The sequence below is a fragment of the Cladophialophora bantiana genome (genome assembly GCF_000835475.1).
Source record: "Cladophialophora bantiana CBS 173.52 unplaced genomic scaffold supercont1.16, whole genome shotgun sequence".
Lineage (NCBI taxonomy): Eukaryota > Fungi > Ascomycota > Eurotiomycetes > Chaetothyriales > Herpotrichiellaceae > Cladophialophora > Cladophialophora bantiana.
In genome coordinates, this window is record NW_015971590.1 from 552,332 (window position 1) to 578,036 (window position 25,705).

Below are 25,705 nucleotides of genomic sequence, written 5' to 3' on the forward strand. Positions count from 1 at the left end.
CTAGATATTTTAATGTCATGAATGCCACGCTCACCGTTAAATAAGCATCGACTCCCTTCCAGACCATACTGTCAGCTAGTCATTAGAGCCCGACATTCTTCCTTCTTCGAGTCTGGCCCGACCCTTATTCTCAAGCCTCGCATCGATGATCACGATGGGGGCTCGGGAAGACTGAGTATTGCCCACGCTTCGTCGACGAGCAAGTTCTTGGCAACAGAGACCGGTTTCAAGTGTCTTGGCCAGGGATATCAGAAGAGACTTTTTGGGTCCATTTGATAATACATGCTTCGCCTGAGGCGGATGAACCGTACAGTTCGAAGCTATGCTCTTTCTAGCTCCACTGAATTATACCGATTTCGGCAAAGATGCATGCTTGAAGATGTCTCTCACCGGAATGCACTGTCAATGGTGCTCCACGATGCCCCACGCGCAAAAAATTCATCTCGGAAAGAGAACGAGGTAAACCGGTTCCCTATGCTTACAGTCCCAGATGTAGCGGTGCTCCACTTGGACGCCTACCGGCGAGGACCGTAGTCCAAAATACCAAATTTCCACCGAGGTATATGTGCTCATTCAATAAAGTCTCCCTTCGAGGTATCTACTAGACTACCATGGGCACTGCCTTTCTGGATCAAGATGAGACGTTGGCGATTTGAGCTCCCAGCTGCCAATGAATGGTCTTCATTATTTTGACGCATTTCAAAGCATCGGGGAAGGGAACAGAAGATAACCCTGCGCCCTGGACATCTCCAGGCGTGTTTGCGGTGACGAGATCTGGGGCGTTGTGTGGGATAACTACGCCGGCGTAGTTGCAGCGCGTGCTCAAGATAATCAAAAGTTTAAGAGACACATAGGGAGGACCATGGAGAGAAGGGGATTAATGCTAAGACACAAGCGAAGATCATGTCTCCGTGGGGGCCGAGGCTGAAAGAGCATCTGAAACTGGCTCTGAGCATCCTTTGCCGTAGTGCTGCATCTATGGGTTTTGGAGCAGTGTTCGAATATTTTGACACGGACGTAATAGTCCGGCCCGAACGAATCACAGTGAATGCATTACGTTTTCAACACTTCAGCCCAAGTCGATTCATTTGTATCCTAGACTGAGCACATTAAATAGCGCGCGTTTCTTAGTGCCCGTTCTAGAATGGGAAATGTGCATACCATTGGACCAATTATGCGTCCCTCACAGCTATTCCTCGATGCTAAGCTTTCTTATCTCTTGCTGAGAGACGAAGGACTGTCCCCCAAAACTTGCTCATTATTCCCCAGAAATGACTGATCTTTTTCTCTCTGTTGACATCTGTCTGCTAGTAGTGAGGGTCGAGGCCGAAACTCGTACTCAATGGGGTTGAGGTATGGCCAGGATCTCGATGAACAGAAGGCACGAAGCAACGGTCGAGATTAAACTCAAGTGGGTGTTGCCATGAGCACAGGAGATCCCATGTTTCCTCCACAATTGAGCTGTTATGAGTCGCTCATGGAGATTGCAGAACCACCTAGCCAAGTCCTTGTGAGCAGTGGGGAGTCGACGCTTACCATCCCATGTTAGCCAACTAGTCAACAATGGCTTTGAAGAAGAGTACGACTGAATATTTCACCCGGTGTGACTCACAAGGTGAAGTACTGCAGACATCTCGCGTCACTGACGATCCATCACTTTCATTGTGAGGTCGTATCTCTGTTGAGGGACGATGCGTCGTTGAGGACAAGATTGAGCCAGGTGCAGGGTGTTCCTCAGCCACCACTTCAGCTGCAATGGTTCTAGCGCGGGAGGCGGTCAGTATTGGTGTTCGTTATATCATGCTTGACAAAATAGTCCGTCTATCACCGTGAACGCACTTTCGACGTTTCCGTAGCTCACTCAGGGGCTGGAGCTTAGTCGAACGCTTCTTGCTACCCAAAGCACTGTTTCTGGTCTCAGACGGATTCCTAGGTTGTTTGGTGTTCGTTTCCGAGGGTATAATGCCTACGTTGGTGAGAACAGAATTTTGCTCGACGACATCTTGCTGCAACAAGGCGTCGCGCCACATTGGGTCGAACTCTTCAGGAAAAGCAACGACTGCGTGATATGAGGCGCTAGTCATTGCGATGCCGGCGGAAACGCGTATGGGTACGACAAAAAGGTAGCAAAGCGTGCCTTATTATTCAGTCGACTTCGTTGTCGGCCCCCCCACAGCCCATGCAGAGATCGTGAATGTCACTTCAAACTGCAGGAGGAGGTATCCCCAGTAGAGATTAGCAGGGCGCCAAATAAGCTTCGTTCCAGCATTTGATGGGCCTCGGGTGACGTCTTGGTGTTTTCGGGTCATTGATAGTATTTCACTCGCAACGAAGACCGCTCTTAGCCAAGCCCTCCTATCAGGCAGAAGGTAGCTCTCCTCGGGAGCCACTTACGCACAGGAAGAGGATACAACGAGCCGTCCTCGCAACAACTCGTACCGCTTGTGATTCATGAAACAAGCACCAGTTTTTTCAGGATCGGACCTGGGGCTTGAAACCTCGGAGCTAGACCAAGACCCGCACTCATTGAACGGTTCAATGCACACGACCCACAGGCCCGACGAATATTCAAGGCCATCTCATTCTTCGGCACCGGCCCGGAAGAATAACATAAATGCGTAGCCAAGTATTCTCTTTGGTGCCGTAGATGACTTGCGTGGCAGCTCCTTCCACGTCGGTGATCCCGTATACTTGCTTAATTCGAACTCTGGGAGTTCGAAGAAGTGGTGTTTGGTGCACAATTCAAGTAGACCAAACTCAAAATAATATGTGAGAGTTGGTTTGAGCTAAGTAAAGGTAGGACTCTTGAGGTGCAGTGCAGCATGTACTACTTATACAGGTCTATCGTAGAACTGGGTCGGTTAAGCTCAAGATGACCATGAGCTGGGTCGGAAGGACCTAAACTTGGTGTAGCTACCGTAGAATGGGTCTGGTTTCATGTCATCCTTTTTATGGTCGGAGGCCTATATCCAAGTCGTCTCCCCCACACTGGTGGTCGAGTCATCGGCTTGTTGATTCATAAGCAATTTGCGGTCGGGATCCTTGGCGGTAGCTATTACTGCTTGTCCAGGCTGGTAGTGTAACAGCGTACTTCAGGGTTCGGCGTGCACGTGCAACAACGCACAGAGGCCCGTCCAGCAGGTCGGGAATCGAGAACGCGTTTCTGGTTGGCGCTGACAAGACAACACCACCAACACCACCCAGAGGGGCAGCGGCTAGGGCCACGAACACCTAGCACAGCGGCAGCATCGAGGAACAGGACAGAACTGATAAAACACTCAGGAATTAGGTAGACGGCACCAAAAAAGCCATGGAATTCATGATACTCTCCTCAAAACTGTCAAGAATGGCCCTCTGCCCGCACTGTAAACTGTTCCGCACTCCCCTCTGCCAGCCCATTTTGGTTTGACATGTGACTAGACAACTTCCCCCCTTTGCTACCGCTCTATCAGCCCTGCACAGCAGAGAACAGCCACTTTGCCTTGTTACAATAGAAATATATATTATATGGCAGAACCTCTTATTTTCCTGTATAAGAGTTTAGAGCTAATACCAGTATGTGAGTCCTCCTGTCTAGAAGAACACTAAATAACACTAAAGACCCTTTCTCCTAGTCCAGCGCCGCCGTTTCCTGACTAGTGAAGAGTCGATTCTTATGTCGCTTCGACCGTCTAGGCGGCTGGGACTGGAAGTCTAACTTGGAAAAGTTGACTAATGAGGATGTGGTAACAGGGATCTATTCAAGACGTGAAAGTGTTGTATGCCAGGGGTGGTTGTGCTAAGTGTTTGCCTACTTTTGTAGACCTGGCTTGCTGGCCTTCAAGACAATGTATTTGAAAAAGGCCTTCAGATTCTATTCTGATGGTATACTGTCTTGTGTGTGATTCAGGCCCAGTGAACTTAGTCTTCAGCCGTCTCCCCTTGGAACTACTTCGAAAAAGCACACACTTACCCCTCGAGATGAAACTCTGCTCCAGAATCACCATCAAGGGATACGAAAGTCACAGTCACCTAATGTTGACGGTCTTCGTGTCAATGCTGTCGATCTATCGGCAGGATTGCCATAAGAAGGAAAGGGTGGCAGGTTTCAGGAGAAATCTCTTGTTCCTACGCTGTTCTGTAGATCAGCGGCGGGGAACATTCTCAGACACAACACAGATAGACAGCCGAGACAAATGCGTGAGATTGTCAATGTCTTTCTAGTTCAACACTCAAACAGTATCCGTCTAGCACTCGAATGCAAATGAACTTTCATGTCGTCTGGGAAAGCTGGCGTAACGTCAACCATTGATGCTCCACTGAAAAGGGTTGGCCAAGCACTATTGAGCGGAAGAGGGATTTTACTACAGAAAAGTATTCGTGTAACCAGCTGCATAGTATTGTCCTACTGCGGCGACATCGAAAAGTGAAAACTGGAAGATCATCGAAGAACTGCCACAACATAGACCCACACACAGGCCTATGGCAAACCCTGCTGCCAATACGTGTTGGGGTCATTCATTCCATACGCAGCCGTACCACTGTCTAACGTCGAGATCCTCCGAAGGCCTCTGACATGATGGTGTTGGTAGTTTCCGATGGTCGCCCGGTGTAGGACACTTGTATTGTCCCAGATAACAAAGTCACCACGATTCTTCCAGTGGTGCGTGTACATGTATTTCTCTTGTTTCATATGGTGAAACAATTCACGGATCAGCGCTTGTCCTTCTTCCAGAGGCATTACGTCGATGTGGTGGGCGTACAAGTTGATCAATAGAACCGACCGACCGGTGATATCGTGGCGCTGGACAACCTTGTGCTTTCCCATGGGGTGATCCTATGGCACGATGTTCTTGAACAACGGCGAATCAGGATTGGCTGTCTTTCGATTGTGGAATAGGGAGTGGCAGGCCACCAAGTCTTTGATCTTTTCCTTCATCTCCTCGGAAAGATTGTCGTAAGCTTGCGCTGCATCCAAGTATTCCGTGTGGCCCCCAGTGCCTTCTGGAGGAAGCGCCACAGCTCTTAGCATAAAGAGATGTGTACGGCTTGGGTTGAACGTCCCGTCTGTATGCCCCAACGACTTGCCATAAGCAGTGGCCATTCTTTCCGCGTCTGCGGTCGTCACGATCTCCCCCTTATCGTCCAAATTACTAATGTCGAAAGTCTCCTCTTGCGGGATCCGCATTTTTCTCCCGGCCTTCCTATGTGGTCTGATCGAGTCGAGTTCTCCAAAGCAAGCACCAAATGCTATCAAGTCGTCGTGGGACTTGGGTCCAAGCTTGCGGACGCTGACCACACCATATTTTCCGATGATTTGTTTCAGTTCTTCCAATGCCTCATCGGAAATTGGCTGATTTGAAATTGATGCCTCGGAGTTCAGCATCGAAAGTTGGCCCAACCTGGGTGACTTCGACATCGGTTGCGTGAGGCATATCGAGTTAAGACAACGGTCTGCAGTATTGTCCTAAACGATCAAAGAACAGCGATGATAATAAATTGGTATTCTTGATCGGTGTACAAGACCTCCGTGGATTGCGGAAAGAATAGTCAGCTATCACTGAAGCCTTCTACACTTCAACTGTCGCCCAGTCACCCATCCCCGAGGTGCCAGCCAATGCCGCGGAATCAGACTTCAATCTCCAGATCGGAGCGAAAAGACGAGGAGATGCATACCGCTCGGAGCTTGTGACGTTTAGAATGCTGAATACCGCCTTTGCACAGGCCTTCCCTCTTTGAAAAGAAAAGAAAAGAAAAGAAAACAACCATGCTGAGGCCGCATCCAGATTGGCGCTTTGCGTCTCGTACGTAGTTCAACGCAACATGCCCAGATTTATGTGGCCGTCCTTGCTAGAGCTTTTCTGTTGGTGCGCCGTTGCATTATCAGGAAATATCTAGTTGATCAGCTTTAGGTCTGTAGAGTTGTAATCTGGAAGTGATGCTCAACGATTGGCAATCCATGGCTAGAAACTCCGGGCAAAATCCTGAATGAATGTGTTCTGGTATAGATATCAGAGGGCCAACAGGGTCATGAAGGACTTCCGGGGTGCACGTATTCGACATGTTTCGATCCAGTCATAGGAATCCTGGGGTCTGGTTAGTCTCGTAGCCGGGGAGGAGGGTGGAGTCTCGGTCACATCGTGATCTGAATACGCAAGGGCACCTTATATTACGAGGTATGCCACGCACTATTGTTCATCACCTTGAATGATTCGATCGCAGACAGCCGAAGTGTTGGGGAGAGTCAAGTCGGCATTTCATTCAACAAAGTAAAGAAGACAACAGCTCTGAAGGAGAAGGGCACAATAGAAAACATCATACTTAAATATTTGCTTCAATGGGGTTTATTTGTGTTTTGAGCTGGTGGGTTAGCTAGGTAGCCAAACAAGAATAACGACATATAGATCACAATCTTTAGAACATGTCTGCGTGCCTATCTAACTGGGGCAGCTTTCGCAGAGTTTGTGAAGGCTTCATGTTCGGGATGGTGTAGGCGGCCGAACTCAGTCTCACTACTTGCTGATAAAAGTCATTGCACCCACTCAGGGCCTCCAGCTTTAGCGACGATTCTTACTACGAGAAACCCAGTGCGAGACGATTGTTCAAGACCTCACGCAGGTGTGCGGTATCGCTACCTTGCCGGGAAGGCACTCGAGACCATCAATCTTGCAGGCAGAAATTAACGATGAGCAGAACATCCAACATTTCTCAGATACAAGGTCAGATATCCAGGCGTTTGTTCTTGTGAAGATACTGGAGATATATTTAGTTGCAGCTTCGCAGTAATAGAGGTATAATCGGTAACAGCTGAATAAAAGATGTTACTTTCATAGATGTCTGTTTTCCAGAGATGCGTATGTTTGGAGGTGTCGCTGCATCGCGAAGTCTTCGAATGTGGGGCATTATCTATTCTTGCTCTTGGTGCTGCATGGAAGGACTTCAGACATGTTGGAAGCTGTTCTTCCAGAGCACTACAGTTTACCATTTCTAGCCCAAGCTGTCCCAGATCTGTAACTCCAAGGAGCCTCATAGTCGTCTCGATTTCATCGCTCAGCACTGCAGCATATCAGGTATCAAATCAAGGCAGATGTCGGGAAAGACTTACGTTGTGTGACTTTGTTACATCCTGCAAGCCCGTCGAGAGCTATTCCATAACTAAATGGTCGACCGATACCGACGGCAGCGGCTCCAAGACAATGTTTTAATGATGTCGGTACCACAGCGAATGCCTTCGTCCAGGGATATTTGCACTTTGGACAGGATCTTGGGACAGAATCGCCATATTTCAAGCAGGGTTCTGATTGAGCTCGGAGCATAATCCAGCTGCCGGCCACCATGGTTGCTCAAGTAGATACCATCAAATCACATGTCAGCTGCTATCTTCGTGTCCTCCCCGGTTTGAATGCCTTTGATAACGACGGGTCCTGATGAGGCTCCCCATGCATCTCGAATGTACCTTAGGTCGTCCCAAGAAAGCGTGTAGGAGTGTGTCCCTCGCAGTACCAGTGGCGCTTCGTTCGCGGTGGTTTGGGCGATTCGCTCTATTTCTTCTGCACCTCTCGCAGCATAGTCGAGCTCGGCCTTGTACCGCTCGTCCTCTTCTCGTTTGCCGATGACAGAAGCATCGACCGTGATGAAGAGTGCTTCATAACCCAGGTTTCTCGCTGTCCTGATTGGACGTGGGCAGAAACGAGAGCTCTACAGCTCTTGACTGGGCCACATAATCAGGAACCGTAACCGAAAGCTTATTAGATTCTATATCAGGCATGATCCGAGACCCAGCGACCAAGAGCATAGTTATGCTGGGCGAGATTGGGGGAGACTCAGAACTCCGAGCTTCGGCAATCCTGAAAGACTATCGTGAGTTCATGACGACAACTGGAGACGTGCCAAAACCCACCGTTGGCATGGCCACTGACTATGTTGCACTTAGGGGTCGGATCGCACGTCCTATTGGAATTGCAGCAGCCCAGATCCCTTGACAGTGAACGACAAGATCAGGGCCATGGAGGACGCGAGCATGGTTATCCATATTCATCCAGAAGTGGGCCCGTCATGAAATGTCTGCTGGAAGAGTGCAATGGCTCGGGAGGTTTGTCACCTTAATGATACCAGTCGCTCTCCTAAAGCTTTCGTATTGTCGAGACAATACTCACACTAAGATGGCACAATGAAGACACGACAAAATAGCAGCAAAGATACATTTAAATTTTGGCTGTTGTAGATTATCTCGTTTTGGCCCTCCTCTACGCAGCATCCTAGACTGTACCTTTCACCGCAGTGAGAAGGTCCGCCGGCGCGGTCTTTGGAACGATTTTCTCATGTGCATATGGATCTTTGAGTGCTTGCACTCTCCAGTTGTTGTTCGGGTCATTTTCTCCCCAACCATGGGGTCCATCATCCAAAGTATTTGTCCGACGCATGTCTCTCTTGTTTGTGTTGGAACTTTGAGTCGTCTAGTGCATGGTGCCAGACTGCAGCGTTGTCCCACATGATCGTGTCGCCCGGGTTGTTCCAAGAAAGTTTGTAGACGAATTGTGCCTGTGTTTTATGAGCAATCAGCTCGCCAGTAATCTTTTGACTCTCTTCGACCGACATGCCATCGATCTTGTAGCCGTAGCTCGTCTTGTCAAGGTTCTTGCGTCCACTCCCCTCATGCGGATATACGGCCTTCCAGCGAGAGATTGACCATTTCATCGGGTCAACGTCCTTGTACAAATCGGGGGCTCCTGTCCGTCGATTGTGGACCAACGAGCAGTTGATCAACATGTTCTCCACGCGCTCCTTCCATTCCGGGCTCAGGGCTTCATATGCTGTGCGCGAGTCTGCGAATTCGGTCTCACCACCCATGCCAGGTGGGGGGATCTCGACTCCTCGCAGTATTGAATACTTGTCACGGTGTGGGTGGTATTACATGTCGGCGTGCCACAGTTGGTTTCCCTTCATGGACATAGATAAGAATCGATTCGTCCACAGGATGATGTTCCCCTGCTCGTCTAGGTTGGAGAGGTCAAAAATTTGTGGAGTGTGAGGAAAGCGTCCTTGATGTAGACGGAGGGCATGAAATCGAGCTCTCCGAACCTCCTTTGTTAGAGCTACCTGCGTCTCGTTGTCGATATTCGCTTTACGAAAAACCAACACGCCATATTTATCGATCGCCTTTTGCATTTCCGCGATGATTGCGTCAGAGATTGGCGCTGTCCAGTCGATACCTTCGACCTGAGCGAGGAATGTTTCGTGTAACGGCGTAATGAGTAATGTAGAGCTATCAGCAGCCATTTTGACACAGTAGTTGAGCTTCACGATACCTTGCTCAAGGCAAGAACGCGGAACCTGCGACAGAAGAAGCGCTGGCAGCGTAGAAAATATGTTTTTTCCCTCTGACCTTGGCAAGCATTCTTCCTATACGAAGCCGACCATGGCTCTACTCGATGCCCCAACTCCACGGGGGTGTGGTTTGAATCCCCAAGCCTTCGTCCCTATTCCCGCGGAGAAATGGACCCTCGACACCGTCCGAGTTAGTGAAGGCACAGGAACAGCGAGTCCTCCAGAAATACAAGTAGTATAATCCTGACCCAAGTCAAGAGCCGCGTCGTTCAGGCGCTCCAATGAACTCTGCATCCCATTCATCAGACGCTTTACTCTGGGGTGGAAGTCTTAGTCACCTCATCCTCAAGCCACCTGCTGGAGTGATGTACACAGAACAGGAGTGGTTCTATCTGATTGATTGTGCCTTGTCCCCCTGTCTATTTAGAGAGACTCTGTCTGTTTATATACACTTTGGCCTGTGATCTAAAGGCCATTCCTGAAACCTCCCATTCCGTCGTCATGCTATCGCAGAACGGCGAGAACAACGGTGTTAGGGTAAGTGGCGCAGTTGGTGAGATAGCTAGCGTCTAAGGTGGTTTGCCACGGTGGCGATCTCGCGACTCTGTCAACAATGTCCATCGGCGATGTGTGGGCGAGAAATGACGGCAGCGCTTGCGGTTGGGTGCACTACGATAGTCCAGCGAGTTTCGAGGGCGCTTTTTTCCATGAACGCCTTGGCAGTATTGTGTGAACGGGCAGCCTTACCCCGGGGTGTCTTGAACGTTGTGTCAACATCGGAAAACTCAGCAGCTTAACGTCGTTATGTGCAACGCAGTTAGTATTCTTGACGAAGTTTGCATATTATAAAGGCATAGGTTGAGCACTAGGGCTGGTATGCAAGCCACTTCTGTGGACGATGGAGAACGCTCATTAAAGGATTCGGGAGGAAAGGCATGGGAAACAGAGGACTGAAGAAACGGCGAAACAGCGGCGACTTGGGCCATAAGGGGGGGGGGTCGGGGTGGAATATAAATGCGGAGGCAGGGGTAGGGGTAGGCTGGATAGTGTGAAGCCATCTCAACGACAGCCTTTTGCAGATCCATCTCCACGGGGAGAGCGTGGGTTCGATCTAAAACCGTGACGTTGAGCGTGAGTATCAAGGGAGTCGACAGTGAGAATCCTCGCGACCGCGCCTAGTTGAGATGTGGGAGTTGGGGTTGCCGACCCGGTCTGCTGAGGAGGCTGAGGCCCTTTTGGCGCGGTCCCATTTGTCAAAAAGGCGATCGAAATCACCGAAGCCAATGGAAAAAACGCCCTGAGTTCTGTGGATTTGATTCCACTTCGCCGCAACCGAACAATGCTTTTACCGTAGCCGAATGTTAATAGCTCCGATGTTGCCTTCCCAATGTATGGCCCGAACATAAATGCACACAATTTCTGAAGCAGTTGGCGAGAGGAGAGTAACCAAAGGTGAATCCTTGGAATTTTATTGCTACGTTTTAGTTTAGACTTACTATTAGTCGGTACTGCCAGTCATGAGCGTCGAAGGAAGAGTCTTTGCAGTGACGGGTGGAGGCTCTGGTAAGTCAATACCATGTGGCGAGGCCCAATCGTCAGACCAATCTATGCCTCGTCTAGATGACTTTCTGAATTCTGCTAGGTATGGGTGCGGCCATCTGCCGCCTTCTTGCCGAACGGGGTGCACGCGCAGTGTGTGCCGCTGACATCTCATCGACTGGCTTCGTAGCTTTGAAAGAGTCCATCGCCCAGGTGAATCCGTTAACAGAGCTACACTGTACTCCCTTGGACGTGACGAAGCCGACGGCAGTTGACGAGTGGATTCAATCTATTATCAAGAACTTTGGCGACCTCCATGGCGCAGCTAATGTGGCAGGCTTGCCGCAGGTGATTGGGGCGAGGAAAGCACCAAACATACTCGAAGAGACTGACGAGATGTGGTCTCGGATCATGGGCGTAAACCTGTCAGGCGTCTTCTACTGCACCCGAGCCGAGATTAACGTCATGAAAGACCTCTCTCCTGTGGATCGGGCCATTGTGAATATCAGTAGTATGGCTTCTTTGAAGCACGATCCTGACATCTATGCCTACCGCACCTCCAAAGCTGCTTGCGCCCACTTCTCCCAGAGTGTTGCAAAGGATACCCATCCATTTGGGATTCGAGTCAATTGCGTTTCCCCGGGTATGTGAAAGCATTTCCGTGAGAGAACCAAAATGCTAACCTTGCCCATTAGCATCGACCCAGACGCCCATGATGAAGGAATTCATTGGTGGAAATCTGGCACAGCTGGAAGATTGGAAAACCAGGGGCTGGCAAATGTTGGATCCCGAAGATGTGGCACGCGTCGTAGTTTGGTTCCTGAGCGAGGACTCGAAATCAGTGTTTGGTGTCAACATAAATGTTGGCGCTGCCCTGCCCTGGACCTGTCATTCTATTGTACATTTTGTGTTTACAACTTGGCCAACCTAGCGACAATCAAATTGAGAAACGCCTCCATACAACGTATATTATCGTCGAGAAATGCTAGTAGCAACGTCAGTGGTTCATCTTGTACTCGAAATTAACCAAACCTTTATCCTCATATGAGATCTAGGCCCATGTATGCTCCATCGCATTTCAAAGTAGTCAATTCTTATCACAAGTAGGCAAACCCAAGGCAAAGCGTCAAACCTTCGACATAAATGGCAGCCCTCTGTAAGTAGCCTTAGACCGCAGCGCTTTTTTGAAATATGCATATGATTACGGCATCAAAGTATAGGAAGAAGACGAACGGCAGAACCTTTAGAAGTGAGATTCGTGGTAGAAGGTATGCTGCTCGTTTTAATCTAGCCAAAGCCACTGCAAGGACTCTGACCGTTCTCCTATACCCTAGCAATATCAGCCTAGCGGCGGCCGCGGGCGACGGCCATTCAAGGTAGCTACATCTCGAATCGAAGGAAAGACGGATTCGAGGAATTTGGGAAAGAATGACCCTACAAATTATAGAACTACTTCGCTCCAACATCTGGACGTTGGAATCTTGAACGAAGGGTTGGGTTTGGTCCTTGATAGCAGCCTGTTCGCACTTTTGACGCTCCAACTTGCCGTCAGTGTTCCAAAGCTGTCCCCTGATTTCATGTTGCGAGCTTCAAACCTTGGTACTTACCCTGAGCCTCTGCCTCATATCGTGCCCGATACGAAGGGCAACTACCGCTGTACCGAGCAATAATTCTTTTCTGCCTGCCTTCCACATTGCTGTTAACTCCCGTCATCCAGGAATCAATTTCGTTCGAAACCAACCCCTTCGCTATTTCTCTCACAATATTTGTCCAATTCTCCACACTTTCCGACTTGGGCTCGATGTAGTCAATGTTGTTGTCGTGGGCATAGCGCACGAGCCCAGCGATCCACTCAACGCTATACTGAATACTGAGGGGAATGTTACCCAATGCGCAGTGCGGCCCCATGACCATCATCATGTTAGGGTATCCTTCGACTGTCAAACCTAGGTACGTCTTCGGTCCGCCGTTCCATGTCTCTTTTAATCGCCGTCCGTTCAAACCTCGGATATCGATTATATCAAAAGCGCCCATCACTGGGTCGAAGCCCGTTGCATAAATAATCACATCGAACTCGTGTTCTTTGTTGTCGGCAGTTAAGATGCCTCTTGGTGTGATGCGATCAATCGGAGTCTCTTTCAGGTCAACCAAGTCTACATTATCTTGGTTGTAGACTTCGTAGTACTTGGTCTCAAGGGGCACCCGGCGAGTACCAAATCCATGGTCTTTAGGGATCAGTTTCTCGGCGGTCTCTTGGTTCTTGACTCTTTCGCGGATCTTTTTGGCTATGAATTCATTGAGGAGTCCATTTGCTCTTCGGTCAACCAATACGTCTTTGTAGTTGCCCATCCAGATCCCGAATCCTGGTGAATCGTACAGACCCTGCCAGAACTTTTCTCTCTCTTCAGGCGTCACTTCAAGGGCGGACAGCGGGCTTGCGCGATGTATAAAGCCTCCGAACGATCCTCGACAATGTTCAAAAAGTTCTGGATAGCCCTTTTTGATCTTCTGAATTTCTTCGGAAGTGATATTGCTGTTATGAAGCGGAGTACACCAGTTTGGTCGGCGTTGGAACACGGTAAGATGGCTGGCAGTTTTTGAGACCTCTTGTATGGTCTGAACTCCAGTGGCACCAGTGCCAATAACCGCTACTCGCTTCCCGACATAATCGATGCCGCCTTTTGGCCAACGAGCTGTATGACATGACTGTCCCTCGAAATCGTCCAGTCCAGGATACCTGGGAAGCGTGAAAGCTGACAGTGGACCGATGCAGGTAATGAAGAACCGGGAAATAAAGAATTCACTAGTATCAGTATTCAAGACCCAGGTCATATCGCTCTCGTTGAAGTGTGCTGACTCAACTCGAGTGGAAAACTGGATGTGTGGACGGATATTGAATTTGTCCGCCATGAATTTGATATAGCGTTCTGTTTCTTGCTGGGGAGCAAAATGCTCTGTCCAGTTCCATTCGTTGAGCAATTCTGTAGAAAAGCTGAAGCCATAAGTGTAGCTTTCAGAATCGAACCGGCAACCTGGATAGCGATTCCAGTACCACGTGCCTCCAACTCCTGTTCCTGCCTCTAAGCACTTGACACGGAGGCCCAACTGAAGCATTTTGATGAGGGAGTAGCATCCTGAAAGCCCAGCTCCCACGATAATCACGTCGAATTCGGGGCTTGCTTTGCCGCTGAGGTGGCCGTTAACTTGGCCATTGACTTGTTGGGTTGAAGGTATAGTTGACATCTTTTTCGAGAAGAGTAGCACGGCCGACGATCTTACCTACGGGCCTTTCGACGTACCGGGCAATCGCCTTCATGACCCCCATTTACACCGGTTCCCTCTCAAGTCTTGGTAACTTAGGCGAGTGGACCATAAGTCCACAAGACCGATCAGAAGAGTTCTGCCAGTAGCCGGTTGCGCTTGGAACATTAGAAATGCTCATAACAGTGATGGAAACGAAAATTCCGGTTATAGAATTCGAGGCATGGCCCAAAGCGTCTTAGATCCGGCCTTGCTCAGAGACCCAGCTTCGGTAAAGGTTGACTTTGTCCAATCAGAGTCTTGTTTGAAGCCGGTGGGAAGCCGGGCGCCTCATACACTAGGATTATTACCCCAAAACTGAATAGAGAACTCGGCTATATGCAAGCCACATCTGAAACAGTTACTTCAGCGACATGGAATATAAAGCATCTCGCTAAAGGATCAATGAGTCGAGCCCTCTCCGACCACTCTTCAGACCTTTCCACGTCCTCATTGTTGGACGATGATCGCCGAAGCCTGGGCCAAAAGGAGAAATAATAACGAACTTCCCATTTATGCTGCTTTCCATAAATTCAACAGACCCGAATGCTGGATCTGCTACCGCCACCAAGAACGACTTTTACAGTGTGCGTCCGAAGGACACAATTTTAGAGAATTCCCTTGTCAGTGGAAAAATCTGGAGGGAAAGTCTCGCCGGCACTACAGCTGACAGCCTTCTCATACTGTGATGGAGTGTCATGGGGCGCTGCAGCATATGGCTACGGGGCGCCCATCATTGAAATGATAATGGCCAACCAAGTTTCTTGCATGAGATGGGACTTGACACGGAACCGGTGGCAGTGCCTTTGTGGATCACTGAAATTATTCCGCTTAGAGACCGTGGCATCCTCTCTGATGTCAACTCATCTTCATCAATCCTCCTTGACTGCGATTCTATGTACGACTTCGATATGGGTTGGACCGGAGAGCCCTCGATTTCTTCCGCTACAAAATCGGTCCGAAGAGGCGTGGAAAGTTGTTCAAGACCTTCACACCTGGCACCGCGATGAATCGTTCGCAAGAAGGGAATTCGAGCAAATGAATATCCAGATTCACTTCGATCGATCTCTGGAGGCAGGGTATGTAGGGATTATCTGACGCCAATCCTACCGTAAGCGAGTGTTCATGACAGTTCTACTGCTCTTTACGCTTGTGAGTTCAGGAATGCTGGTAATTAACAGTGAGTTCTCTCAAATTACCCGGTCGACGTCATTTCCAAGTTGTTGAAGTCAATCGAATTGCCTAGCACGCTTCCTATTTACGTGTTATGATATAGACTACGCCACCATTTACCTACGGTCGATTGACGTGCAGCCTAGAAGACTAGGGCTTCCTCCAAGCCGGTTCCTTGGTGGTTTCTATTGCCTCAAATCATGTTGCTACGCTCTGGGTTGATCGGCTACCACGGCCAAAGCTTATCGTGTTGCTAGACTTGTAGGATCCTGTGCTTGTGTGGTCTTGGAGGTGGCGATGGTTGCGAGCTTTGACACCTCGACCAACAAGGCGGGACTTGAGGACTGTATTTCTTTCAATTATCTCTTCGTGTTCTTCTATGGTGGCTTCCTTGATAGAGTGACGTGGTGGTACACTGCTGAGATATTTGCGACACATCTCCGCACTCATGGTAAGACAATCGGAATGTCGGCATATACCTTGACGAACTTTGTCTGGTTACCAGCTGCACCGACTACATATGCGAACTTTGGCGACCTTTTCTTCAACACGGTCTTACAAATAGGAGAATGCACTTGGCGATGGTGATATCAAAGCATAAATGGCCCACAACATGTCAGGGGAGTTCTGTCCTTCTCACGGTTCACCTGCAATTCTGCTGATGAAGTTGTCCAAGTCAGTGAAGTCCCGCTTTTTTGTCCCCTTTGGATATTAGCAAGAATCCAAGTCATATAGTTGAAATTCGGCATGCCATCCGAGTCGGCTCGGGCACTGAAGCTCTCGGGCGCCAAAGCGTATATACTACCGCGTGACCGCCAAGTCTTAACTCTCTTTTCACACGTACTATGAACACCCCTAGACATCGAACAGGTATGATAATACCATCGCCACTGGGATTGCTGTTGCCAGTTTGGTAGCCGGCAGTATCAACGCTGTTTGCGTTAACTACCACCGTTAATCTAGAATACGATGGCGTCGACATGGAATCTTTTCCTGGCTGCCGTAAGCTCCTTGACGGAATAATTTCAGCTCCAATCAAGAGCTTAAGGCGCCACAAAGGCTATATCTGCCATAGCTATCATTGCAGACAAAATACAGCGCGCCTTCGGAGTATTTAGCTATACGCGAACGAAACCGATGATGAAGGTGCAAACCCCGGCTTCTGGCCCAACTAATGCCATACCCCGCTCTCGCAAGCCCCAGATATTCCCCGCCGTTCACTTTGCCTCCTGCCTTACGGGTTGCGGACGAGCAACACCAGCTGCTGCGACCACTAGCGCAAAGAACGGAACAACAGGAAATAACTTGAATATCACCTCGGGCTTATCTGTACAACATCCTTTCGGCTGCTCCGAATGTCGGACGTCAGGGAGACGACGGTGTACAAGCGACGTCAAAGAGCTGGCCGGGCTTGCCAACGCTGTCACGAGAAAAAGGTGGCATGGTCAACTTTCGACTTACCTTGCCTGCAGAACTAATCTTGTACCAGATAAAATGCGACCTCTTGAAACATACAAACGAGGAAACGGCAAGATGCCAAAATTGTATAACTACAAACACAACCTGCCAGTATGTAGAACAAGATTCGTATCTCAGGAAATTACAGCATCTAATGGACGAAGACTACGACCATCGAATCGTGGAAAGAGACGACGCGTTCGTTCACCTCTTCTTTCTGCCAGCCATATTGTACAGAGTAACATGGGGCGTCCTAGTGAATGGATAGGAGACGCACAAGATAACCCAGAGTACGCCGCCGAAACCTCTGTTGAGCAGGACGATGAAGGCCATCTGTTCCCTCCATATACACTCCCAAATGAGTCGGGTGGGCCGATATTGTGTGAGCCTACACCGTCTGCGTTGCAATCCTTATCCGGGCATCGACACTCGAACATCTTAGATTCACGTGAGGCTAGGCAGCTACGCTCGACTACAATACCCCTCGAACCAGGGTTTATGGTGCCTGATAATGGTACTCCTGTATCGCAAGGATTTCAAAGTTACCTAGGTGACGTGGGCTGCATGCAAATTTTCAGTAGCGACAATGCAGATAGCCCTACAACAGGCAGCTTGCCAATGGAGCGGCGTAATAGCCTGGACGAAATCCCATACGAGCTCATGCAAAGCTATCTCGAGACCTATTTCAAGTACATATACCTATGGTGCCCCGTCTTGGACAAGCAGATGCTTCGAGAACGCCCAAGTACTCTATCCTCACCTTTGTTAAAACACGCGCTAGCTCTTTGCGGCGTCCGACTTCAGCCTCCGCTTATCGCCCTCACCTCTTGTCTGGATCACTATAGACGCGCAAAGGGTCTTTTCTATACTAACTACCCGGAGAATCCCATTTCGCAAATATCTGCCGTCATGCTGTTCCACTGGTACAGTCTCAGTCCGCCCAATTTGGTCACCAAGGACAGCAATTGGTGGTGGATCGGGACAACAGTTCGCCTGGCTCAACAAATTGGACTACACCGAGAACCAATAGCGGCCCAACCAGCTTATACAGGGGAGACGCCAGCACTCAGACACAGGATATGGTGGACCTTGTTTGTAAGCGTACGTGCAAAACGGAGGAAAGGAAGTACAGCACTAATATCCTTGAAGGTGAAAGATCGCATTGCAGCGCTAGCCCAAGGGTTGCCGCTTATCATCGATAAGGGCTATTGCGATATCAAGATGGCTACAGTGGACGACTTCCCAGATCCGGAGCACATTTCTGCAACTATTTTCGTCCAATGGGTTCACTTTTGGGATATTGCCGGACGCATTACTAAAGAACTGCTTCTGAAAAAGGATGCTCAGAGCAAGGCACTCCTAGCCCGCGAACTGATTGACTGGGCACAGAACTTACCAAGCGCTCTACAACTGCCGGTCGGCGACCATTCGGTGCTGGATTTCAACCGAGACGTGTATTATCTCCATCTTGGATATCTTACAGTTGTTGTTGTCCTCCACTTCAGCAAGGGCCAAGGAACAATACCGAGGGCATCTATACCCGCAATCGCGGCAGCCTCGTGGATCGCAGCAATCTTCCGAGCATACCTCAGCCGTGGATCTGTCCAGTACCTAGGCTGTGAGGCCGTCTGGTACTGCACTGTTGCCATCTTAGCTCTCCTACGAGCTCGTCAGATCGAGGCATTGACTTGCGACGCCGACGCCGACTTTGGCACGCTCAGGCTTGCTTTGAGAGAACTGTCCAGATGGTCTCTTACCGGCAGGATGTTCAACCTCGGCCTTGAGAGATTATTTAAAGAGGAACCTTTCCCGTCCGGTTGTAGCTCTCCCGCTCATCATGACATCCGGGATTTCCCCAGAAGACCCGGTCAGAGTGCTAGGACTGACGACACACGGTGGATGGATTATTTTCCCAACATCACCGCCCAAACGAGTCCGCTGATTGCTGGTCTAATCCTCAACGACTGCATCAGTGTGCCGTTCCCACGGGGGGAGTGGCCTGATGACGTGACAACGCATCTCCAAGACCTCTTTAGGGATATAGATGGCTGGAGTAGGTAGAATAAGAGGTGCCGGACGGCTCTGGGCCTAATCCTCCGTGTACTGCATTCCTGGTGAAGGGACCGCTTCCAGTTTACAGCGTCCGGTTACCCTCATCGGGAAAGGTTCAGGTTGCGTTGTTGTGACTGCTTGCTAGTCCTTCTGACGACTGACCGGCTAAGCTCGAGTGCGGGAAGTGCATTCCCCAGTGATAAGGGGTGCCGTGGCTTGTATTTTCTCCTACACATGCAAGATCCAGACAGTCGATCGTGGAAACTTGCTCGAAGGCCGATGTGAAAGAAGAGGTTCTCGACCAGCCAATCAGCCTATCAGCCCACCGGTCAACCACAGCGCCTCTCAAGAACCCATCGGGATAAGGTGGGACGGTGGGGATATTACACTGTCGAATAAGCGGACGCCCAAAACTTGCTCACTCGGGGCCATCTCTTGGCATTTCCATGTCGATTGTCAGTGCAAAGGGCGTTGGTTCTGGCCAGCAGAAGAACGAGCCAATTCGCCAACACAGGTGGTTCCACGAGCTGGGTGGCACTCTTTCTCGGCTTCCAACCACGCCACTGATGACGGGCGACCCTCGGGGTCATGCGAAGTGACCCGCTTAGAATTTCATCCAGGGCCGTGGCTGAGTTGGTCAACGGGCGACCGTACAGAGTTTCCCAGCCGAGAAAGGAAGACCAGTTCTCATACCACCTACTAGACATCCCGTCCACCTTGATGATAAAATGATCAGTTCGTCCACGTTGCGGCACCTCCAGCCTTTCTTCGTCTCCACTTTGCCTGCCTGCTCACAGTCTTTGCTAACCTTTCGAGCACATCCCTTCCCAAGATGGATATGTCTTCAATGTCCGGCACTGCCTCGACCACCATGACGGGGACTGCCACCATGTCTATGGCCGCAGCGTCTTCATTGGCTTCGGGCATGGACATGGGAGGCATGGGCATGGGCAATACCTGCAAAATCTCGATGACCTGGAACTGGTATACCGTTGGTGCTTGTGAGTCGGACTCTGGCGGTGAAGTCGCCTCGGCCTTGTAATTGACATCTTCCTCAGGCTTCATTTCCGACTCATGGCAAATCACTTCCGGCGGCATGTTTGCTGGCTCCTGCATCGGCGTGATCTGCCTCGTCATCTCTCTCGAATTCCTGCGACGAGGCCAGCGCGAGTATGATGGTTGGCTCGCTCAGAAGGACAAGAATATGCTCGCTGCTTTCAACGCACGACACGACTTGGACGCCAGCTCAGGTTCGTCTGTCCAAAACTCGAACGGAAAGGGACCGACTGGGAGCACGCTGCCCGCTGCGACCCCCGTCTCTGCTCCTCCTCGGATCGACCGGATGACACTCTTGCAACGGCAAGTGCTTCGTTCTTTGCTCCACGCGGTGCAGTTTGGCGTCGCCTACTTTATCATGTTGCTCGCTATGTACTACAACGGTATGAGTTCATTGCGGAAGAGAGGATTGCTCAAATCCCACTGACAATTGTTCGCCAAAGGCTACATTATTATCTGCATTATCATTGGAGCCTTCCTGGGAGCTTTTATCTTCAGCTGGGACCAACTTCTAAACGAAGCCAAGTGAGTACCATCTGAACCATCTTACATGCAAAACCTCTGACTGGCTGGCTTTTCAAACTTGACAGGAAAAAGCCTGAGGCTGCCGACATTACAGGCTGTTGTGGCTAGGCAGAAGATTATTCGTGTTTGGCGAAGCCAGATGATGCTTGTCCGGTCAAGGGAGTGATATGAAAGCACCGAATAGGGAAGCCCCGGGTGCGCTGGGGTAGCATACTGCTTCCACTCTCGGGGCAGGCTCGTCACTCAACTAATTCTGCTACTTCGTAGCAGAGATCTGCACATGTTTAATAGTTTCCTTGCTATGATCGGCAGGCAGAGACAGATTGTAGAAACGTCGAGTCATTGTCATTCGGCCTAAAGGTCCTGGGAAACGAGACGAAACGCTCTGTCACTAGATTTTTTTAAATAGCAAGATGGTAAGCAATGGTTTAATGCCAATTACTCACGTTGTCGTTGGTTGTGTCTCTGAGATCAGATTTCACCTTCAATCTCGCTACACCTCCGAGAAATGTTTGAGATGCAAATACGTCCCTCCAGATCTTGGGTTTTCAAGATACCCAAGTTCTTTTGGCCACGGCATTGCGGACATCGTCTGGCATCTCAAGTGGCCCGCAGACGAAGACGTCGATTGTCTGTCGTGTCCCTGCCGCTATGGCAGATTCTCCTCGAATACTCAGCGGCAGATCTGGACGACCGCGTATCTCTTCCTCCGGTACATAATTTCTGTCGAGTTTCTCTTCTTCAAGTTGTTTCCATTCACCATTCGGTCTGGAGGGCGCTTCGTGCGACAAGGTTTCTGATCTTTCTAAATACTACGCAGATTTGGTCAGAGGTTGCACAATAGGATTGGCCTCGCCATTCAGATGGGCTTGAACACCTAAGTTAATGGTTGTGCCTAGTGATGTGTAGTCCGATAGCATTTTATCCAAAGCTGCGTGCAGCCATGTAGGAGTTGCTATGTCTCACGTTGCCCTGTTGGCTCATCGGAGGTGTGTATGCTCTCTTGGATCTCATTTACCACATGACCATGTTGAACTGTCGAGGAGAGATGCCGCAGGAATTGTTCAACAAATGGGAGCATCCATCCAGCTCCTGCGCCACTAGCAGCTATAACAAGACGATCGCTGCCGAGGTATTTCAGACTGTCGATCCCTCCGTAGGGACCATCCACAAGCGCAGATGCCAGCGCGTCTGGGAGCGTGGCTGCACGATTGTACAGCTTTTCTGTGAAGCCATCCTGGGGTCGAACATAGAAAACAAGCTCGGACGGCTTTTCTGGTGATGTCGATGGCAGTGAGCAGACAGTGAAGGGGTGAGAACTCAAGGCATGGATACCGAAGCTGCGAAACCGCAAGAAACAGTGTTGACCTGGTCGCCATTTGAAGTTTGCCAATATTGAGATGCGTACGAAGCCATTATCTTCAACGAGGACTTATGCTATTTGCCTGATACCCTATTCGAAGAGAGTCCGGAGCCATGAATAGGTCCAACAAGGGGCGTAGATTGCTGCTGTGGTGACGAAATAGTCCCTATGTGGTGTCTGTCAGACGAATCCGAGGTCAACATCGCATCGAGTAGGATACCATGAGGTGAGTGTACGGCTACAGTGCCAGAAAAAGATTAAATAAACACGACAGCCGAGAAGAAATGTGCAGCTTGGAAGAATTCATAGCCGAGATCCCTGGCAAGCGATCAGCGAATCCTTCAAATGGCATCGCTACGACCAGGTTGCTCACCAAATCGGATCCCAGGACCCAAAATTGAGCTCACTTGGAAGACCAGGGCAACAATGCCGATGCAGTATTCGAAGATGTTGCTAACAGTAACCTGATTGGCCATGTCGTGATTTCGAACATGCCAGACAATGTACGGAAATGTATACGTCAGTGCCAGGACGAAGGAGGCGTATGCGATCCATTGGTGGAAGACATGAAGTTTCTCATGTGTAACTCCGGTCACCAGCGTGATCCGGTCTGCCTTGCTTGCGGTCGCGCTGCATTATGTAAGTATAATGAGGAATCACCATATCGGTGAGCGTACAAGAGGAACGGCATGCGCGCCAGAGCCAACCAGCCTGATCGAACGTACAGAAGGGAAAAAAATGGCGCCTATAGCTCCCAACAGGGTACTCCAATGGGCACCGAGCTCCAATCGATGGATTTTATGTGAAACCCTCGATATGACAAATACCGACTTGCTGCAACACCGATGGTGGACACGAAAAACGCCACCGTTGGCAGTGCAAACGCCCAGTCGACAACATGCCTGGCGCAGCTGTCAGTCCCATTTCTTCGTGCCTACTTGGTATCTCTTGGAAGGTATCAGGTCACTAATTATGGAAATGGTCTTTGTAGTATCGGCATTGGTCCAGAGTAAAACCGTCGCGGTCGAATGCCCGGCTGGAATGAAATATAACAGGTTCATAGAGCCACGCTGCCATCCTGTCCAGCTGCAAGTGTCACAGTTGCACGACTACAATTACTTTCGTCGTCCCAAGCCCGGCGATATAGGGTGTTTTGAGGCAGCTCGGGCAGAGAACAACGACAGCATAAGTGATGATGTTCAAGCGGCATTGGACAGCTTCTGCCGGGGATTGTTTAAGACATCTCTCTGCAACAATGCACCATCTAGCGAGTGTAGAATTGGGTCTCAATCATGGGACCCGTACCACGCACGACGAATCCAGCTGTGGAGAAGAGCGGTTGATAGCCTCTGGGAACATGCTCAACTGGAGATCATCCCCACTTACTAGTGGGAACTAGTGGTCATGGCCGATGAGATACGTAGTCCACAATGCGTTGAGCAAGTTTTCTGGGGTGTCGCAATAAATCAAAACTACTAGTGACCACAAACTGTCAGAGTATGGTTGAGAGGGCTCGCCGCCGTATTGTTTTGCGCTGCTGCATCTTAAACCTGCGAAAACATCGTCTTCGTTCCAATTCCTCGAATTGTTAGCCATAGATATGTTAATGACGAGCTTAACAGGCTCGGTGTCGATGCCGGCATCCAGCACAATCTCGGGCATGTCTATGGCCAGCGCAACCAGTTCTTCGATGTTAATGTCGACCACCACAATGATGGGTATGGACGACATGAGAATAACTTTCTTCTTCTCCTCAACCACGCCCGCTTTTCTCCACGAATTGGACGCCAAACACTACAAGCCAGTACGCAGGCACATGGATCTTCTTGATCGCTTTTGCGGCAATCTTTCGAGCACCGCTAGCTGTCCGAGTAAATATTTGCTCGCTGATGACTGCGGTCGACATGCACCGCAACAGGGGGTGTGTATGAGCCATACCAGAGCGAAAAGTCGCCCCAGCATCCCTGGCGAGCAAAAGATGCAATCTTGACGGGCTTCGTGGATCTCGTGCTTGGAACAACAGATGATTCGGGCTCTCTGTCGTTGTGTTGGAGCTGATGACGGTCAATCATCCCTCTTCTGTTGCTAGTGTGGATGCGAGGTGGCTCTGAAATCGCCATGACCAGGAACCGGTATATTTTCGGCGCTTGTGAGTTGAAGACCACGCTTGGCTGCAAATTTCAAACCCGCGCAGACTCTTCTCCTCTTCTATCTCCACGTCCACGATATTTAGCGATGCTTTCCTAATTCAGCGTCCTGCAGAAGCACCGAGTACATAGATCAGGTAGAGGGTCTAGCTGGTGCTTGCTACTGGCTTTTGTCAGTCCTCAGACCTGATATGGGGGGAGCGGGGCTCCGCCCTAATTAGCTAGGCTAACTAAACAGTGGGCCCTGCCCGCTCAAGGCAACTGAGCCGATGGGTCTGAGAACTGAGACAAAAGTGGCAAGTAAAATTAGTTCACCCGGCTCACCTTCCTTTCGTAATTCGACTCGGCTTGTACTTGTATAGGGGTGTGTGATCTCTTTCGAGCCTTGCCTTACACACCTATGGACAAACATCACGTCCTGAAACACGCCTGGTGCGCCCAAAACCCAAGTCGCTGAATATCGCAAAAACACAGCCACGAGACCACAATGCATTGAGGCACGATATTCGACAGCCGCCCCTCCCCGGGTGTTGCGGGAGGGAAGGGGTGCAATGGTAGCGAAATCCAAGTCGACAGCGTACAAGGACTTGTTAGACAACAAGGCAAAAGATCCTAACGATTATCAGGAGATTGCCGACCCATTCCCATTTCAAGGCTGACTGGACGCATGACAGGCCTTACTGTGTCTCCAACTTCAAGCATGTGGGCTCGAAAGAGGCGCCAGACTTACTGTCGCAGCATTGCAGACATCGAACCACTCCTATCGCGCAGCTGGCAGGTATGTATGGTCCCCGCAAACCAACGGCAACAAAATCGAGTATCTACCACTTATAGGACGGGTGCTTGGCAAACTTCTCACCATAATTTTCCCGATCCTTTGCGATGTATGTATAACCCTCAAGCAACTAAGAACACCAATTTGAATGGGATCATTCCTCTATTGGTTTCGCTCGCACCTGCCGATGGCTGGCCTGGATATTTTAGGACCACTGCAAGATATTTGCAACATTACAGTTGCAATTCACAACGGAATAGAGCGCCGCAAAATCGGAAAATCAGATCTTCGCTTTCAGCTCTCGAGATATCAGACCTGCAACGAAAATGAAGAGATGGAATTAATTGGCGAGGCCATAAATCACCCATCTTCGCTATCTTGTTTCCTTACGGGCAAAAGGCTCTATGCACTACAAGCCGCTATTTTGAATGGCTCGGAGCTAACGGGTTCAAACTATATCGTAGGGATAAAAATTAAATTGCACACTGCTTCATAGCTCAAAGAGCTCGTTGTGTGGATAAAGCTAAACTTCCACACTGCTTCTTAGCTAACAGAGCGAGCTCTTTGAAAGAACATTTTGACCATTTATCGGAGGCGAGAGACTGGTTGTGCGACGACTTACGCAAGGTTGGCCGCGTTTACCCTCGTTTTATCGGTCCTAAGGAACTAATTAGATAATCAGGGAGACACGAAGCTTTCACAAGGCTAAGATCAAGCCTCTCCTCCCAACTTGAATGGCCCCGCTCCTGGATTTCTAAATCAACCCTACAGTAATCAAGAAAGTGATGTAAAAAGCCAGAGCAGAGGAGATAGTAAGCCCTTAGTATGTTTTGGCAAAATGAATACAAACTGACTATGTCAAGCTCTTCGGCTGTCGGAGCGGATTGAGAAGACAAGAAAATAGATCGACCCAAGGCCTGAGAAACTATGTTCTCGCGGAAGACGGTTTTATAAAGGCGCATACAGCCTTTGCGAAGTATGGTGTGACTGTGCGCAACGGCGCGAGAAAGC

At 49.7% G+C, this 25,705-nt stretch overlaps 8 protein-coding genes across 8 annotated transcripts; 3 read left to right on the forward strand and 5 right to left on the reverse strand.

Moving 5' to 3' along the window:
* Positions 1 to 4,459: 4,459 nt before the first annotated feature.
* Z519_09796 (uncharacterized protein) lies at positions 4,460 to 5,398 on the reverse strand (the record flags this gene model as incomplete). The annotated part of the gene is made up of 2 exons (XM_016767517.1): positions 4,460 to 4,816; positions 4,895 to 5,398. 2 exons carry the CDS (start codon positions 5,396 to 5,398, stop codon positions 4,460 to 4,462), a joined length of 861 nt encoding a protein of 286 aa, XP_016616309.1.
* Positions 5,399 to 7,341: 1,943 nt separating this feature from the next.
* Positions 7,342 to 8,829, reverse strand: Z519_09797 (uncharacterized protein; the record flags this gene model as incomplete). Its single annotated transcript, XM_016767518.1, has 2 exons — positions 7,342 to 7,648; positions 8,471 to 8,829. The coding sequence occupies 2 exons, from the start codon at positions 8,827 to 8,829 to the stop codon at positions 7,342 to 7,344; spliced, it is 666 nt and encodes a 221-aa protein (XP_016616310.1).
* A 60-nt stretch (positions 8,830 to 8,889) lies between these two features.
* Positions 8,890 to 9,258, reverse strand: Z519_09798 (uncharacterized protein; the record flags this gene model as incomplete). Its single annotated transcript, XM_016767519.1, has 1 exon — positions 8,890 to 9,258. The coding sequence occupies one exon, from the start codon at positions 9,256 to 9,258 to the stop codon at positions 8,890 to 8,892; it is 369 nt and encodes a 122-aa protein (XP_016616311.1).
* A 1,565-nt stretch (positions 9,259 to 10,823) lies between these two features.
* On the forward strand, positions 10,824 to 11,776 carry Z519_09799 (uncharacterized protein; the record flags this gene model as incomplete). Its single annotated transcript, XM_016767520.1, has 3 exons — positions 10,824 to 10,869; positions 10,949 to 11,488; positions 11,541 to 11,776. 3 exons carry the CDS (start codon positions 10,824 to 10,826, stop codon positions 11,774 to 11,776), a joined length of 822 nt encoding a protein of 273 aa, XP_016616312.1.
* A 644-nt stretch (positions 11,777 to 12,420) lies between these two features.
* On the reverse strand, positions 12,421 to 14,088 carry Z519_09800 (uncharacterized protein; the record flags this gene model as incomplete). Its single annotated transcript, XM_016767521.1, has 1 exon — positions 12,421 to 14,088. The coding sequence occupies one exon, from the start codon at positions 14,086 to 14,088 to the stop codon at positions 12,421 to 12,423; it is 1,668 nt and encodes a 555-aa protein (XP_016616313.1).
* A 2,931-nt stretch (positions 14,089 to 17,019) lies between these two features.
* Positions 17,020 to 18,837, forward strand: Z519_09801 (uncharacterized protein; the record flags this gene model as incomplete). The annotated part of the gene is made up of 2 exons (XM_016767522.1): positions 17,020 to 17,871; positions 17,926 to 18,837. The coding sequence occupies 2 exons, from the start codon at positions 17,020 to 17,022 to the stop codon at positions 18,835 to 18,837; spliced, it is 1,764 nt and encodes a 587-aa protein (XP_016616314.1).
* Positions 18,838 to 19,660: 823 nt separating this feature from the next.
* Positions 19,661 to 20,517, forward strand: Z519_09802 (uncharacterized protein; the record flags this gene model as incomplete). The annotated part of the gene is made up of 4 exons (XM_016767523.1): positions 19,661 to 19,829; positions 19,887 to 20,267; positions 20,328 to 20,409; positions 20,475 to 20,517. The coding sequence occupies 4 exons, from the start codon at positions 19,661 to 19,663 to the stop codon at positions 20,515 to 20,517; spliced, it is 675 nt and encodes a 224-aa protein (XP_016616315.1).
* A 1,596-nt stretch (positions 20,518 to 22,113) lies between these two features.
* Z519_09803 (uncharacterized protein) lies at positions 22,114 to 23,503 on the reverse strand (the record flags this gene model as incomplete). Its single annotated transcript, XM_016767524.1, has 3 exons — positions 22,114 to 22,402; positions 22,450 to 22,483; positions 23,263 to 23,503. 3 exons carry the CDS (start codon positions 23,501 to 23,503, stop codon positions 22,114 to 22,116), a joined length of 564 nt encoding a protein of 187 aa, XP_016616316.1.
* Between the last annotated feature and the right edge of the window lie 2,202 nt (positions 23,504 to 25,705).